Here is a 12,697-nt window from a genome sequence, read left to right on the forward strand (position 1 = left end):
TCTTCTAATATTTTGATAATTGACAACTTTTCATTAAAAGTAACTTGAAGATGTCTTTCAACAAAATTCTTCTTATTAGCATCACCCTCACAGATTTTGTCTCAACATTTGAGGAACTGTGCTGCTTTGTTTTATTATTGCTTTTCTCAATTCTTACAGAACTGGTCACATGGCTATTTTTACTAATGATGTTTTATACAGTGTTTCATTTGATTCTTCCCATTAATTTCTATCCATCAAATAGTAAAATTGCAGATAATATAAAGCCGTCCACAGCAGTTTCTTAGAATATTAATATGACCTTAGAGTGGAGTCTGTCATGTATCAGGACTTAACAGAGGAAAAAAAAATCACAGTGGAGACATAGAAGTTGAAGAGGAAACTAAAAATTTGGAAATCGGTGGTGGTGGCGGCTCATGCATTTAGTCCCAGCACTCAGGAAGCAGAGGCAGGTAGATCTCTGTGAGTGCAAGGCCAGCCTGGTCTATAGAGCGTCGTGTTCCAGGACTGCCAAGGCTACACAGAGAATCCTATCTCAAACTGCCTCCCCCCAAAATATTTGGAGACAAAATTATTTTGCAAAGTTTATAGTAGCCTGATTTATTTAAATTATGTACTTCATAATTTACTATGTGACAAATTCTAAAATACTAATATTATTTCTAGGGATAAATGTTTCAATTTGACTTGTGATATCTTGTGTTTCAATATTTGTCCTTGTATGTAAGTATACTTTCTTTTTACCTCCTTTTAACATTTCAGAAGTGAGGAGTCAATAAAACACTGGTTGTGTGCCTACAGCAGGCAGGATAGTCCAGCTGTTAAAAACTTCTGTTGTGCAATAGCTAAGTCACTCACTCAGCTAAATATTACAGTGTCTGTTTTGCTGTTTTTACTGACTACAAACGGATTTCTCTTCAGCTCAAACCATCAAATTGATGTTCATTCTTTGTATTGACTTTCTTTTAACTAAACTCGTACAACAGTGTCACTTTTTAACACTTGGGTTTTTTACAGCAACTTAAATAAAGAAAAGTCAGCCCTGCTGCAGACGAAGAACCAGATGGCATTGGATCTGGAACAGCTTCTCAATCACCGTGAGGTACTTCCCCGCCCTGTAATAGTGTGTCACCTTTTGAGCATTTTCCAAAGCCATGTTTGGGTTAAGATGATGGAATCCTGTGTCCTGTGTTCATCAGTATTTCTGTTTGTAGTTCACTGTGATCTATCCATTTTTATAACATTTGATTTGATTTGTGGTGTACTTTGTTTCTGGAGCTAAGCCATTTCTGGAATGCCTTTCTTGATGACCAGTATTATTTGGTTATATCTTGATCACTGATTTTCACATTATTTAATCACTGCGTGTTTTATTTCTTTCTGCCATGAGACATTAAATTTCCTTAGTGTGTTATTGTCTTTCCCTCTCAGCATGCCCAGTCCTCGTACACAGGAGGCATGTTGGGCTTTAACATTCAAGTGCTTTTGGGGGGGGGGGGCTCTACTCAGTTTGAAGCTGGCCTCCAGCTCTCTGGCCATGAATAACTGTGAACTTCTGACCCTCCCACCTCCAAGTGAGAGGTGTTTCTCACCAAATGTTTTTAATTCTCTGAGCATTTAATTTAAAAAAAAAAAAAATGAGAGTGAAGAAAGCTGCTGTGGTACCATGCACCTTTAATCCCAGCACTCGGGAGGCAGAGGCAGGCGAATCCCTGAGTTCGAGGCCAGTCTGGTCTATAAGCAAGTTCTAGGACAATCAAGGCTGCACAGAAAAACCCTGTCTCAAACACCTCCCACAAGGAAATGATTTATTTTTTAATTTATAAACTTTATTATGAAATATTTCACACACTGTATTTTGATCATATTAATACTCAGATCCTCCCCACCTCCCTCTGTCTACTTCAGGTTCCCCCCTCCTCCCTTCCTTTCTTTTTAAATCCATCCAGTCCAGTTTGTGTTGACTGACTATTTGTGGTTTAATTCAGATTTATTACAAAAATATAAACTGGGGCAGATACATAGCTCAGTTGGTAGACCGCTTGACTGGCATGCACAGGGCCTGGGTTTCATCGCTAGCACCAAGGAAAGCTGAGCAGGACGATGCTCACAGTAATTCCAGCACTCAGGCAACAAGGGCGGGGGGTGGGGTAAGAAAATCAAGGCCATCCTTAGCTATATAGGTAGGTTTTGAGACAGGTTCTCCTGTATCTCAGGCTAAGCTCAAACTTTACACATACACACACACACACACACACACAGTATGACATAACTTTGGGGACATTAGTTTATTTATTTTGATAAATACTTGTAATTGTTACTACTTCCAGTGTCAATATGTAAAATAATCTCACCACCCCCAAAACTCCCTCACACCCCTTTGATGTGACCTCCTTTTCCTTTGTCCTGTGCCATAATGTCAACTGGCATATTTGGTTTACCTATAGTTTCACCTTTTATAGAAAGTCATATAAATTACACCAGCAACGTGTAGCCTTTTGTACCTAGCTGTTTTTTCTTAACTGAGTATTTATGCCATATTATATGGCACAGTCCACTAATGCATTCAACAGTTGATAGCTATTTGGGCAATGTTATGGTACAATTAAATTTTTAATGTACTCTTTTTATTTTTTTACATCTTCACAATGATAAATTACTTATTTTTTATTTATTTTAATGCACTCTTATAGTAATATTATGATGTAGTTACTAGTTATAATTTTTCATCTATTTTGTGATTACATATTTTTTATTTATTTACTCACTTTACATCCTGATCCCAGCCCCCTCCCTTCCCTCCTCCCAATCTCACTCTCACACCCCTCTCTGCTATTCTCCCCTGTCTTTCTTCTCAGAGAAGGGGAGGCCCCCAGCGGGTACCGACCCACCCTGGCACCTCAAGTCACAACAGGACTAAGCACAGTCTTCTCCCACTACTTGTTGTTTATATGTATGTATTTTTTAAAACATATAATCAATTCTACAGATAAAACCACTCTAAACAGTTGTATGCAGGTATTTGTGCAAAACATGGGCCTCTGTTTCTCTTGGGTACATACTGGAGCACAAATGCTTGGTTTCAGGTAAGCTTATGTTGGTAAGAAACTGCCGAATCTTTCCAGGATAGGTGTGCTGTAGCACTGTCTATGGAATCATGAGTGCCAGTATCTGTGTGTCTTTACCAGCATAACAACTAAATGAAATGTTGTGGCCCAAAGCATTCTTCCAGTGAACTATCTTTTTGTTTGTTTGTTTGTTTGTTTGTTTGTTTGTTTGTTTGTTTGTTTCCAGACATGGTTTCTCTGTGTACTCTTGATTGTCCTGGAACTGACTCTGTACACCAGGCTGGCCTAGAACGTTAACAGAGATCTGCCTGCTACTGCCTCCCAGAGTGCTAGGATCAAAGGCATGCAACACTGCGCCTGGATGAGTGAAATATCTTAGTCATTGCTTCTTTTCAGCAATGTTTATATCATTTTATTTTTCTAAAACAGAAGGTTTCAAAAAAAAATCACTGATTTATGAGATTACTAAAGTTGTTTTCTAGTGTGGAAAAAGTGTGTCAACTATTTGGGAAGAAATCACTGGAAGATTGCTGAGAAAGATCGGCTGGGGCCTGTTGCTGTAGACGGCTCAGAGGTGCATGTGTGGAAGCAGTGTTGGGGGCATTGGAGGCTTGTCGCTAGAAATGGGGAAGGGCTGGAGAGATGGCTCTGCTAAGAGCACTTGATGATGGACAGAAGAGTAAAGAAGAGGTTACCATGGCACCCCTGTCCTGTGCTTCAGAACTCTGGGTGCTGAGGTAGAAAGATGGAGAGTTTTAGGCTTGGCTAAATAGTGAAACTCTCTAAAAAGCAAACACAAATCAAGGGGCAAGAAGATAGTCCCAAACTGATATTTTTTTTTTCTTTCTTGCTTTTTGATATAGGCTCATGTACCCCAGGTTAGCCTTGAACTCACTATGTAGCCAGACTTTGAACTTATGATGCGCCTGCCTTCATCTAACAATTGTTAAGATATCAAGGTGTGTGCTACCATGCCCAGTTATGAGGATTCTGAGTCCAAACTCAGGACTCCGTCTGCTAGGCAAGCCTGGACACCAATCTAGAGATAACCTTGAGGTGGATGAGTCCATTGGTAACAGATGACAGAGCTAGGCAAGGTTTCCTTGCAGATATTTCTTTCCTCTGTCTTTGGGCATTCTCGGCCTTCTCCATCAGTGCAGCCATTACTGATGTCCTAGGACTCTGCCTTCGAGTAATTGTTTCTCCAGTGTGGAAGCCTGAGTTATTCCATGTATGTTTTTAAATCTGAGTATGTATGAGATCAATCCAAGGTTTCTGTTCCCTCACGAAGCTGTATCCGACTTTCTTTTCAGGATGGGGAGTCTCATTTAATTCTAAAGGATTATGCTAGACTTTGAAAATTTTAGAAACAATTTTATTTCTACATTTTAGACATCAAACTTTGAAGCCTCATTATTCATGAGTTCAATAATAATAGTTAAAAAGCTGTGAACCAGAATAATCCATCTTCACTTCAGTTATTTTCTCAGGCACTTGGTCACAGTGAGAAAAACCCGGTTAAGGGCACCCAAGGAGTTGACTTACAAATGTCTGAGTTGGGCCGCAGCCTCACCTCTAAGGCAGTCCTCTGAGTTCTTGCATGGCTCCGCATGTTCATGCTGACAACTGCTAATAAATGACAAAGGCACCTTGTAGGGAGGTTCTGGATGATCATTTCTAAAACATTCAGAGTCTGACCATACAAAGCTGTTAGTATTAGATAGATAGATAGATAGATAGATAGATAGATAGATAGATAGATAGATAGATAGATAAGTGAGTGGATAAATAAATAAGTAAGTAAGTAGAAACCTGCTTCAAAGTGAGTCGACCCTCCAACTGGGGTGTGACTCAGTGCTTCTCTAGCATGCCAGAAGATCCAGATTTAATCTCCAGAACTGCATAAAACCAAGTGTGGTAGCATATGCGAAGAGGAGGCAGGAAGATCAAAAGGTCAAGATCATTATCAACTACATAGCAAGTTCAAGTCCAGCCTCGGCTACAAGAGATTTTGACCTAAAAGCAACAACAAATAAAAAGTGTGGAGATGGGTGTGGTGTTGCATGCCTTTGATCCCAGAACTCAGGGAGGCAGAGGCAGGTGGATAACTGTGATTTCAAAGCCAGCTTGGTCTACAAAGCAAGTCCAGGACAGCCAAGGCTACACAGAGAAACCCTGTCTGAAAAGAAAGAGAGAGAAAAGGAAGGAGGGAGGGAAGGAAGGAGGGAATAAGAAAGGAAGGAAGGAGGGAGGGTGGGAAGGAAGGGAAGGAAGGAAGGAAGGAAGAAAGAAAGAAAGAAAGAAAGAAAGAAAGAAAGAAAGAAAGAAAGAAACGAAGAAAGAAAGAAACGTCCTCTCTCATCTTACAATAGCTTATAAAATTGTATGTTGGCATCTTATGATAATAAACTTTTAGTATATACATTCATAAATAGTTCATAAATAGGTATGTATATGGAAGTGGTATGGTAGATGATGCTTAGCCTCACCTTCATTAGAGAAAGTGTGTGTGTGCTCACATACACATACAGCATGGGTCACACACATACACTGTGGATTGCATCCAGGGCCTCAAGTATGCTTTAGCACTACTCTACCCCCAGCTGAGTCTGATTTTGACATGATAAAAAAATGTGAAGAGATATATAGAGAAGGAGGAAAATAACAAGTTATAAATTGTCTTTCAAACTGTGACACTCACCCAAGTTAAATATGTTAGGTTGAACCTGCACGACAAATACCAAAAATGTGATCAGAAAATTTTAATATATATATTCATCAATACTTTATATGTATTGAGATTAGAATGGTATGGTGATTTTTAGTCTCAACTTCTTTAGGTAAAATATGTATGTGAACAGGGATCAGGTGTCCGACCATTTCTCTTCGTTCTTTGTTTCTGAAGTTCTGTTCCTGTATTCGGTGAAGCTAAAATGCAATAAAAGACAAGGTATCTCAGAAAAAAAATTATTGTCACCATCTGAGCTTTTATAAGATCAGCACAGACAGAGTCCAATGTGATCTCCCTGTTTTATAAAACTACTTAAAGAGTCTACTAAGCTCTGCTGTGTAGATTCTGTAGTGTAATCTTTCCTGCAGTCCACTAGCAATTATCACCAGCCCTGTTGGTCCAGGTGGAACTGATGATGGTAAAGCTGAAGCAAATCTACCATCCTTACAGCTTACACGCTACTGAAATTAAGAGGAAATCCATTTTTTTCCTTAAAAAAAAAAAAAGTCAAATCAACTTAAGGTTTTTTATACTTAGTGCCATTTAGACAGAAAAACAAACAAACCTCCCTATGACTTATTGCTCACATTAGTTCCAGGAAAGTTTTGCCTCTGTAAGTGAAGTTATAGCCTTCTTTTCTGTGTGAAAATGAAAACTTTGTAATCCAGTGTGCTTCGTTTTTGTCTTAATTGCTAAAAACAAAAACAATCAAAAAAAAAAAAAAAACTGTCCTATCCAGGTATTATCATTCATTCTTTCCCCCAGTCTTTTATTTCTGATGCGTTACAGTCACCTTGCTGTTTCCTAGCTTATAACTATTTTACTCTTAAATGTCTTCACTTGTGCTAGGATTGATACCTGATGGAACAGATAAAATAGAAATCTTAAACAGTTTGGGCGAGGTGGTGAACTCCTGTAATCCCAGAACTTTGGGAGGCAGAGGCAGAAGGATCTCTCTAAATTCAAGGCCAGCCTGGTCTACAAAGTTTAAGACAGCCAAGGCTACACAGAGAAACCCTGTCTTGAAAGAAAAAAGGAAAAAGAAAGAAAAAGAAACAATAAACAGCTAGGCAAAAGAGAAAGAAAGGAAAAAGAGAGAGAACAGGTAAAAGGAAACAAATAGACTCTATGTTGTTGCACTTAGCAGGCCTTGGAAACTGGAGGTTGGAAGCTGTGATTGAAGGAAGTGTGACCTCTTAGAGCAGCTGTGCTCCCACTTGTCCTCTGAGAGTCATCAGGGATCACCTGACTGCTCACCCACTCCCTTCCACTCAAATTGCCTTAAGTGAAGGACACTGATGATCACCTCTGAAAATCCTGTTTCTTCTTTTCTTTATTATTGGAACATTGGTTTCTTTGTTGTGGTGCTGGGGGTTAAGCTCAAGGCCTCACTCACTAGGGAAGTGCTCTGCCACCGGGTTGAGCTACACCCCTAATTCTTCTCTTCCCTCTCCCTCCATATATATATTTTTTTTTTAAAAGGGCAGATCATAGGTCCTCAGAAATAAACCCTTGAGAGTAGGAAAAATGCCTTTAATTGACCAAATGTCTATTTTGATGCTGTCCCCAAGCTTAATTCGCTGGTGTAAAAGCCGCTTTCCCACAGCCTTTGTAACTATAGTAAGGAGAGCGGTAAAAACCCCACTTAGGAAGCTATTCCAGTATTTCACTGGAACTAGATTGCCGATGATGGCCTAACTCAAAAGTAGACTGATTTACCAAGCAGTATATTAGTACTTAGTAATTGGATTTAGAGACTGATGAAGGGGGAGAAATGAGAACTGATGGCCCAGCTTTCAGCTTCATCCTAGGTCTGTGGTGGTAGAAAGAGGAATAAGCTTGACGAAAAAAGGCAAAATGTAAGTGGATATATCCACTTCCAGGTTAAAACATGAGTTCTTAAGCCCAAGAAAGAACTCATTTAGAAATGAAGATTTGGTCACATCATAATTGGTTTGCACGGAAATACATTAACTCATGAGAGGGTATAGAATGAGAACAAAAGAGGTGTATGGCAGGACCCCAGGAAACACTAACCTGAAAAAAAGGGTGCTCACAGTGATAAAGAGAAAGAGTGGCTGGCATCAGAAAGAGCAGCAGGAAGAAAGGGGTGCTGAGAGAGTACAGGTAATGTGTAAGAGAGGGGGCTGCTGTCAGCACCAGGGCATACCGTCAAGGCCAGGCTCCGGGCCGCTTCCTGTCTGCCATGATATCATATTCCATCACATGCTCCATGACATGATGGACTGAGACTCTCGAAACAACCACTCAGTAGTCTCAAAGTTCCAGTGTGTTGGCTGGCCATGGCGGCTCACACCTAAGGTCCTAGTTCTCAGGAGTCTAAGGCAGAAAGATGGAAGAGTTCAGCAACAGCATGTGCTACATACTGAGCTTGGGGCCAACGTAAAGATCATAATACAATCCTTTTTCAAAACAAGAAGAAAGTTAAGGGGGAAAAAATAGTGGCCTATGCCTTTTAATTCCAGCACTCAAGAGGCAGAGGCAGGCAGGTGGCTATGAATTCCGTCCAGCTGGACTACATGCTAGTTTTTACATATTGAGACCCTGTCTCAAACAAAAAACAAAACCACAAAGAAAGGGTCTCACTTTCATAAGGCAGCTGTGTGAGGGGAAGCAACAGCAGGATCTGTGCATTAGCAGTATCCCCGTGCAGCGGCACAAGGCAACAGCCTACCGCAGCAGACCACAGCATTAAGAATAAATGTGGAGGATTCATGAATTCATTAACACCTCCACAATAACAAATTGTGAAAAGCTGCCAAACCAGCACAAAAATAAGTGGAAAGTAATGCATACCTTTTAACCTGTCAGGGGGGGAAAAAAAAAAAAAAAAAAAAAAACCTTTTTATTTGAAACAAAGATTTGGGAACTTATGACCAGCCAGGAGAGTCCATGAACCAAGCTACAGTGGGGCCTCCAGGTATGAAGTGTAGGCCACACTGCCATCTAGGCCACTTCCTAGTCTAACATGGTACCCTGCAGCAAAAGAAGCCCTTAGCCCAAAGCCTTCCGCCTTCCATTAGCAGCACCTCTCCTTCCCCTCTTTTCCCCCACAGCCTAAGTTTCTCCCATTTGCATTGTCCTAACCCTCCATTCCCGTTTCCCAAAGATAACCCCTTTGAATAAAATAGGGCTGGTAGCAGCTGTAAGCTGGGCCAGGCAGTTCTTGACAGTCCTTTGTTTTTGATATCCTAAGACTGTTTTATTTTGTAGCCCAGACTGACCTTGCAGTCACTATGTATCTATTCTATAGCCCAGGTTTGCCTCAAGTTTGGAGAAGTCTTCCTGCCACAGTATCGCAAGAACTAGAATTACAAATGCCAGCATTTGTTTTTAAGACTTCCATCTTAGAATGCCTTGTGCATTCTTAAATCTTTTATTAGTAATTAATTGTACTACCAGCTATCAAATAGCTTTAGAAACTGGCATTTAATATGTTTCTTACTTGCTCCCCCTCCAAAACTGCTTCTTTCTGATTACTGATACCGTTTTAACTGGAAAAGTACAGAAACTGATATATCCCAGAACAATTTCAAAGAACTGTCTGAAAGTAGCCAATAGAAAGTCATGTCTGGAAGTTTTGTCTAGCATCCAGCTACTCCTAAAACCCAAGACCTGATAACTGCAGCAGCAGCAGCGTCTGTATCAGACCTCTGGGGAGTGAATGTAAGCATTGATAGCACTTCTACGACCTACCAGTCTACAGTCCCTTTTGCTGTTTCTATCAGTGGCGTTTGGGGGGGAGGGGCATGGTTATTTTTGCTGCTATTTAACCCAAATGAATCAAGCACTGCTTACTAAGGCTTAGAATGTACAGGGCACACACAGTTGAGAGTTGGGATGACTTCCCTGGCCCTAGAGAACCCATTTCTTACGGCAGGGCCTGTCACCTAGCAGAAAGAAGCAAAGCCTGCAGTTAGGCAGCTTTCTCAAAAGTGAAGTCACGGTGTAATTATCATTCTTTGACGGTATGTTTATGTTCCCGGAGCCTAACTCTTTGTGATTTCTCGGAAGATTTCAGGGGCATTTCACATCCCAAGTGCCCCTTAGGCAATCCACTTCATAAAGGGTTCCAACAAATTGCATATTTCTATATGTGTGTCACCCTTTTTAGTTCCTACTTAACTGTTTGGAAAGTTTCTTAAGACTACCTTTTTACATTTTTTTCTTATACACCTATTCAGTTACTTTTTACACTCAACATAACCGGGAAAAGAAAAAAAAAAAAAACACTAAGTAGGTAAGCTAACATTCCCTTAAATGAAAACGTAGTTACTTTTCATGTTTGTATTTTTCCAGTCAGTGGTGGTACTCTTTACAAGTTAAAAAACATTAAGTCAGTGGTAAAGTGTATGCAGAACATTAAAACTTAAATATAAATGAGTGGTAAGGAAAGAATTGTTATAGTAAAAACATACAAAACACATGCATACAGTTCTAACATTTGCTTGTAGGGTGACTTGGGTAGTTTTTTGTCTTGTTTTGTTGCGGACTTTGCTTGATTTGGATTTGTTCTGTTTTGCAGATCTGGGTAGGAGACTCGACAGTGCTTCTGCACTGGCAGTGTGTTACATGCCCAGGCGCAGACGTAGATTTATTTTTCCATGTAAAGGTTTGTGAATTCAGGACTGAGGATATTTAAGGGATTTTGAGCTGTCATAAATTCTTCTTTTAAACTCCTTTAAATGTTTTCAAGTCAAGGATACTATACTAGCTAGCATATTAGGGAACAGTTAGAGAATGCTTCTAACCAAGTAGACTTGGAATAAGGAGACAGCTAAAAGACAAGCTTAAAGATGCTCCTCCATGCCTTGTGCTTTTTCCTTCTAAAGCTCAACCAAAGATGAATCTTTTTGTTCATGGCTGGTGACACAGGCCTGTAAGTAACCCCAGTTACTCAAGACTATTGACAAGAGGATTGCAAGCTAAGCACTGCATGCATTGGAGAATGAGTTCAAGGCCATCCTAAGCAACTTAGTTAAAGCCCTGCAAAACAGGACAAAGTACTTGCCTAGTATGCATGAGACCCTGGGTTCAGTCCCTTGCACCGCCACAAAATAATGATAAAAACCTGAATAAAAGAGATCACTCTCCCCAAATAGGCATCTTTTCTAAGTAATATTTGATATTTAGGGGCTATGGAGATAGCTTCATCAATAAAGTGTTTGCCTTTCACACATGAGGACCTGAGTTCGAAGAACTAGCACCTTGCTGACACCTGCCGACAGTCAGTCTCTAGGGTTGCTGACCAGCCAGCCCAGCCTGATCACAGTATGTTTACTATTTCTGTCGTACCATAGAGTCCCTTTGCCTTCACGCACTACACTTAGGCCTCACGAGAGCTTTTCCCTGTTTCATGGGAGCAACACTTAATCTATCTTCCTTTCTGTGGAGTGTTAATCCTTGAATTCTGAGTTGCATAACTTGAGTTTGTTTGGAACAGGACTTCACTGTGTATTCCTGGAGGCATCAAATTTAGCATCCTCCTGCCTCAGTCTCAAAAGTGCTGGGATTACAGACATGCAACAGCATGCCCAGCCATTTGAATTGCTTTGGGACCATTATGTTCACAGTGTAGAGAACGTAGTCCTAGGTCCATACTGTTCTGCTCTGGTTTTGCCACTTTTCATCTTTTCAACACCTTCTTTAAATTCTTAAATGCCTTCGTTGTTTCCTGTACGTAAAGCTCTCTCTTGTGTGAAGCAAGAAGATATCTCATCATAAAAATATTTTATCTGTGTATACTTAGCCTTTTGGCTTTTTCTATCACACTTTCAGATCTGTTATGTGTTATAGAGACTTGTCGGCTTCTGAGTGTCCTTTGTTTTGTTTCTAAAGAATGAAATGTGTGTTTTTCCATATAGTATTTCCAGAGTTTATTGAATATTTTTTAAATATAAGTACATTTATCTGGATTTCTCCTTTTTTAAGGTTTGTGTGGAGGCTGGGGGATGTGTGTAACATATGGAAGTCAGTATGACAATTTTGGGGGGTCGCTTTTGCCTTCCATGTTGATGAAGTCTCTTATTTCTGCTGTGCTGTGTCCTGCAGGCCAGCTGGCCCCTAGTTACCCAGCAGCTCCTGGCTGCACCTCCCGTCTCGCCCCTTGCAGGGTGCTGGGTATAGAGATGTGCTCTACCACAACAGGCCTTTCCACATGGGTTATGTGGGTTAAACTCGGGTTATTGGGCTTGTGTAGCAAACACTTCTACACACTGAGCGCAACCATTTTTAATCCTCTGGTTTAATGGCTTCCATAGAATAAGTTATGACATAGGAACTTATGACAAAGGACATACAGGCACACACATAAAACACACCTAAAAAGCTCTAAGCTTCTTGAATATGCAGTGGCAAAGAGAAAATACTTGCAGTGATATTAGATTAGACTAACTCTGTTGATGATCTTTTTATATAAACTTATAGGTCATTGATTTTATTATTCACATATCAAGAAGCCAAAACTAAGACAAGAATAGAATGTTTGGAATATATCTCAGAGACAGTAGATACCCTGAAGTAAGCTACAGTCCAGATGTAGTGCTCACAATGGAAGTTCGGGTTTAGAAGCTAGAGCTGATGCTGAACGTGAACCACAGGGAAAAAAAAACATCAAAGAACTGCTAGACTATGCCAAAAATACTACAGGCCAGAAAGTAGAGCAACTAAATGAACAGTGATTAGAGGAGAGAACCGGCCAAGTCAGCAATGGCAGCAGTTCTCATCAGGAGCTGCCTGAGTGTGTCCACACTCTGACACGGTGTGTTTATTCTTCAGTGTATCATACTTGGTCTGCTCATACTTCAGCATGTCCACACTTCTTCCGTGTGTCCATACCTCTACAGGGCATCTATACTTTGGTGTGTTCACACCACTT

The 12,697-nt window shown here is 40.3% G+C and overlaps 1 protein-coding gene across 2 annotated transcripts in view; it reads left to right on the forward strand.

Annotated features, from left to right (window-relative positions):
- Pibf1 (progesterone immunomodulatory binding factor 1) overlaps positions 1-12,697 on the forward strand; it is a 181,991-nt gene that overhangs the window by 147,354 nt on the left and 21,940 nt on the right. For both annotated transcript variants that reach the window (XM_055609558.1, XM_055609557.1), the window contains exon 16: positions 1,018-1,102. In XM_055609558.1, coding sequence (XP_055465533.1) covers positions 1,018-1,102 — 85 coding nt within the window. The remainder of the gene's footprint in view (positions 1-1,017; positions 1,103-12,697) is intronic.

The sequence above is a fragment of the Psammomys obesus genome, unplaced genomic scaffold, assembly GCF_907164565.1.
Source record: "Psammomys obesus unplaced genomic scaffold, mPsaObe1.curated_primary_1811, whole genome shotgun sequence".
Lineage (NCBI taxonomy): Eukaryota > Metazoa > Chordata > Mammalia > Rodentia > Muridae > Psammomys > Psammomys obesus.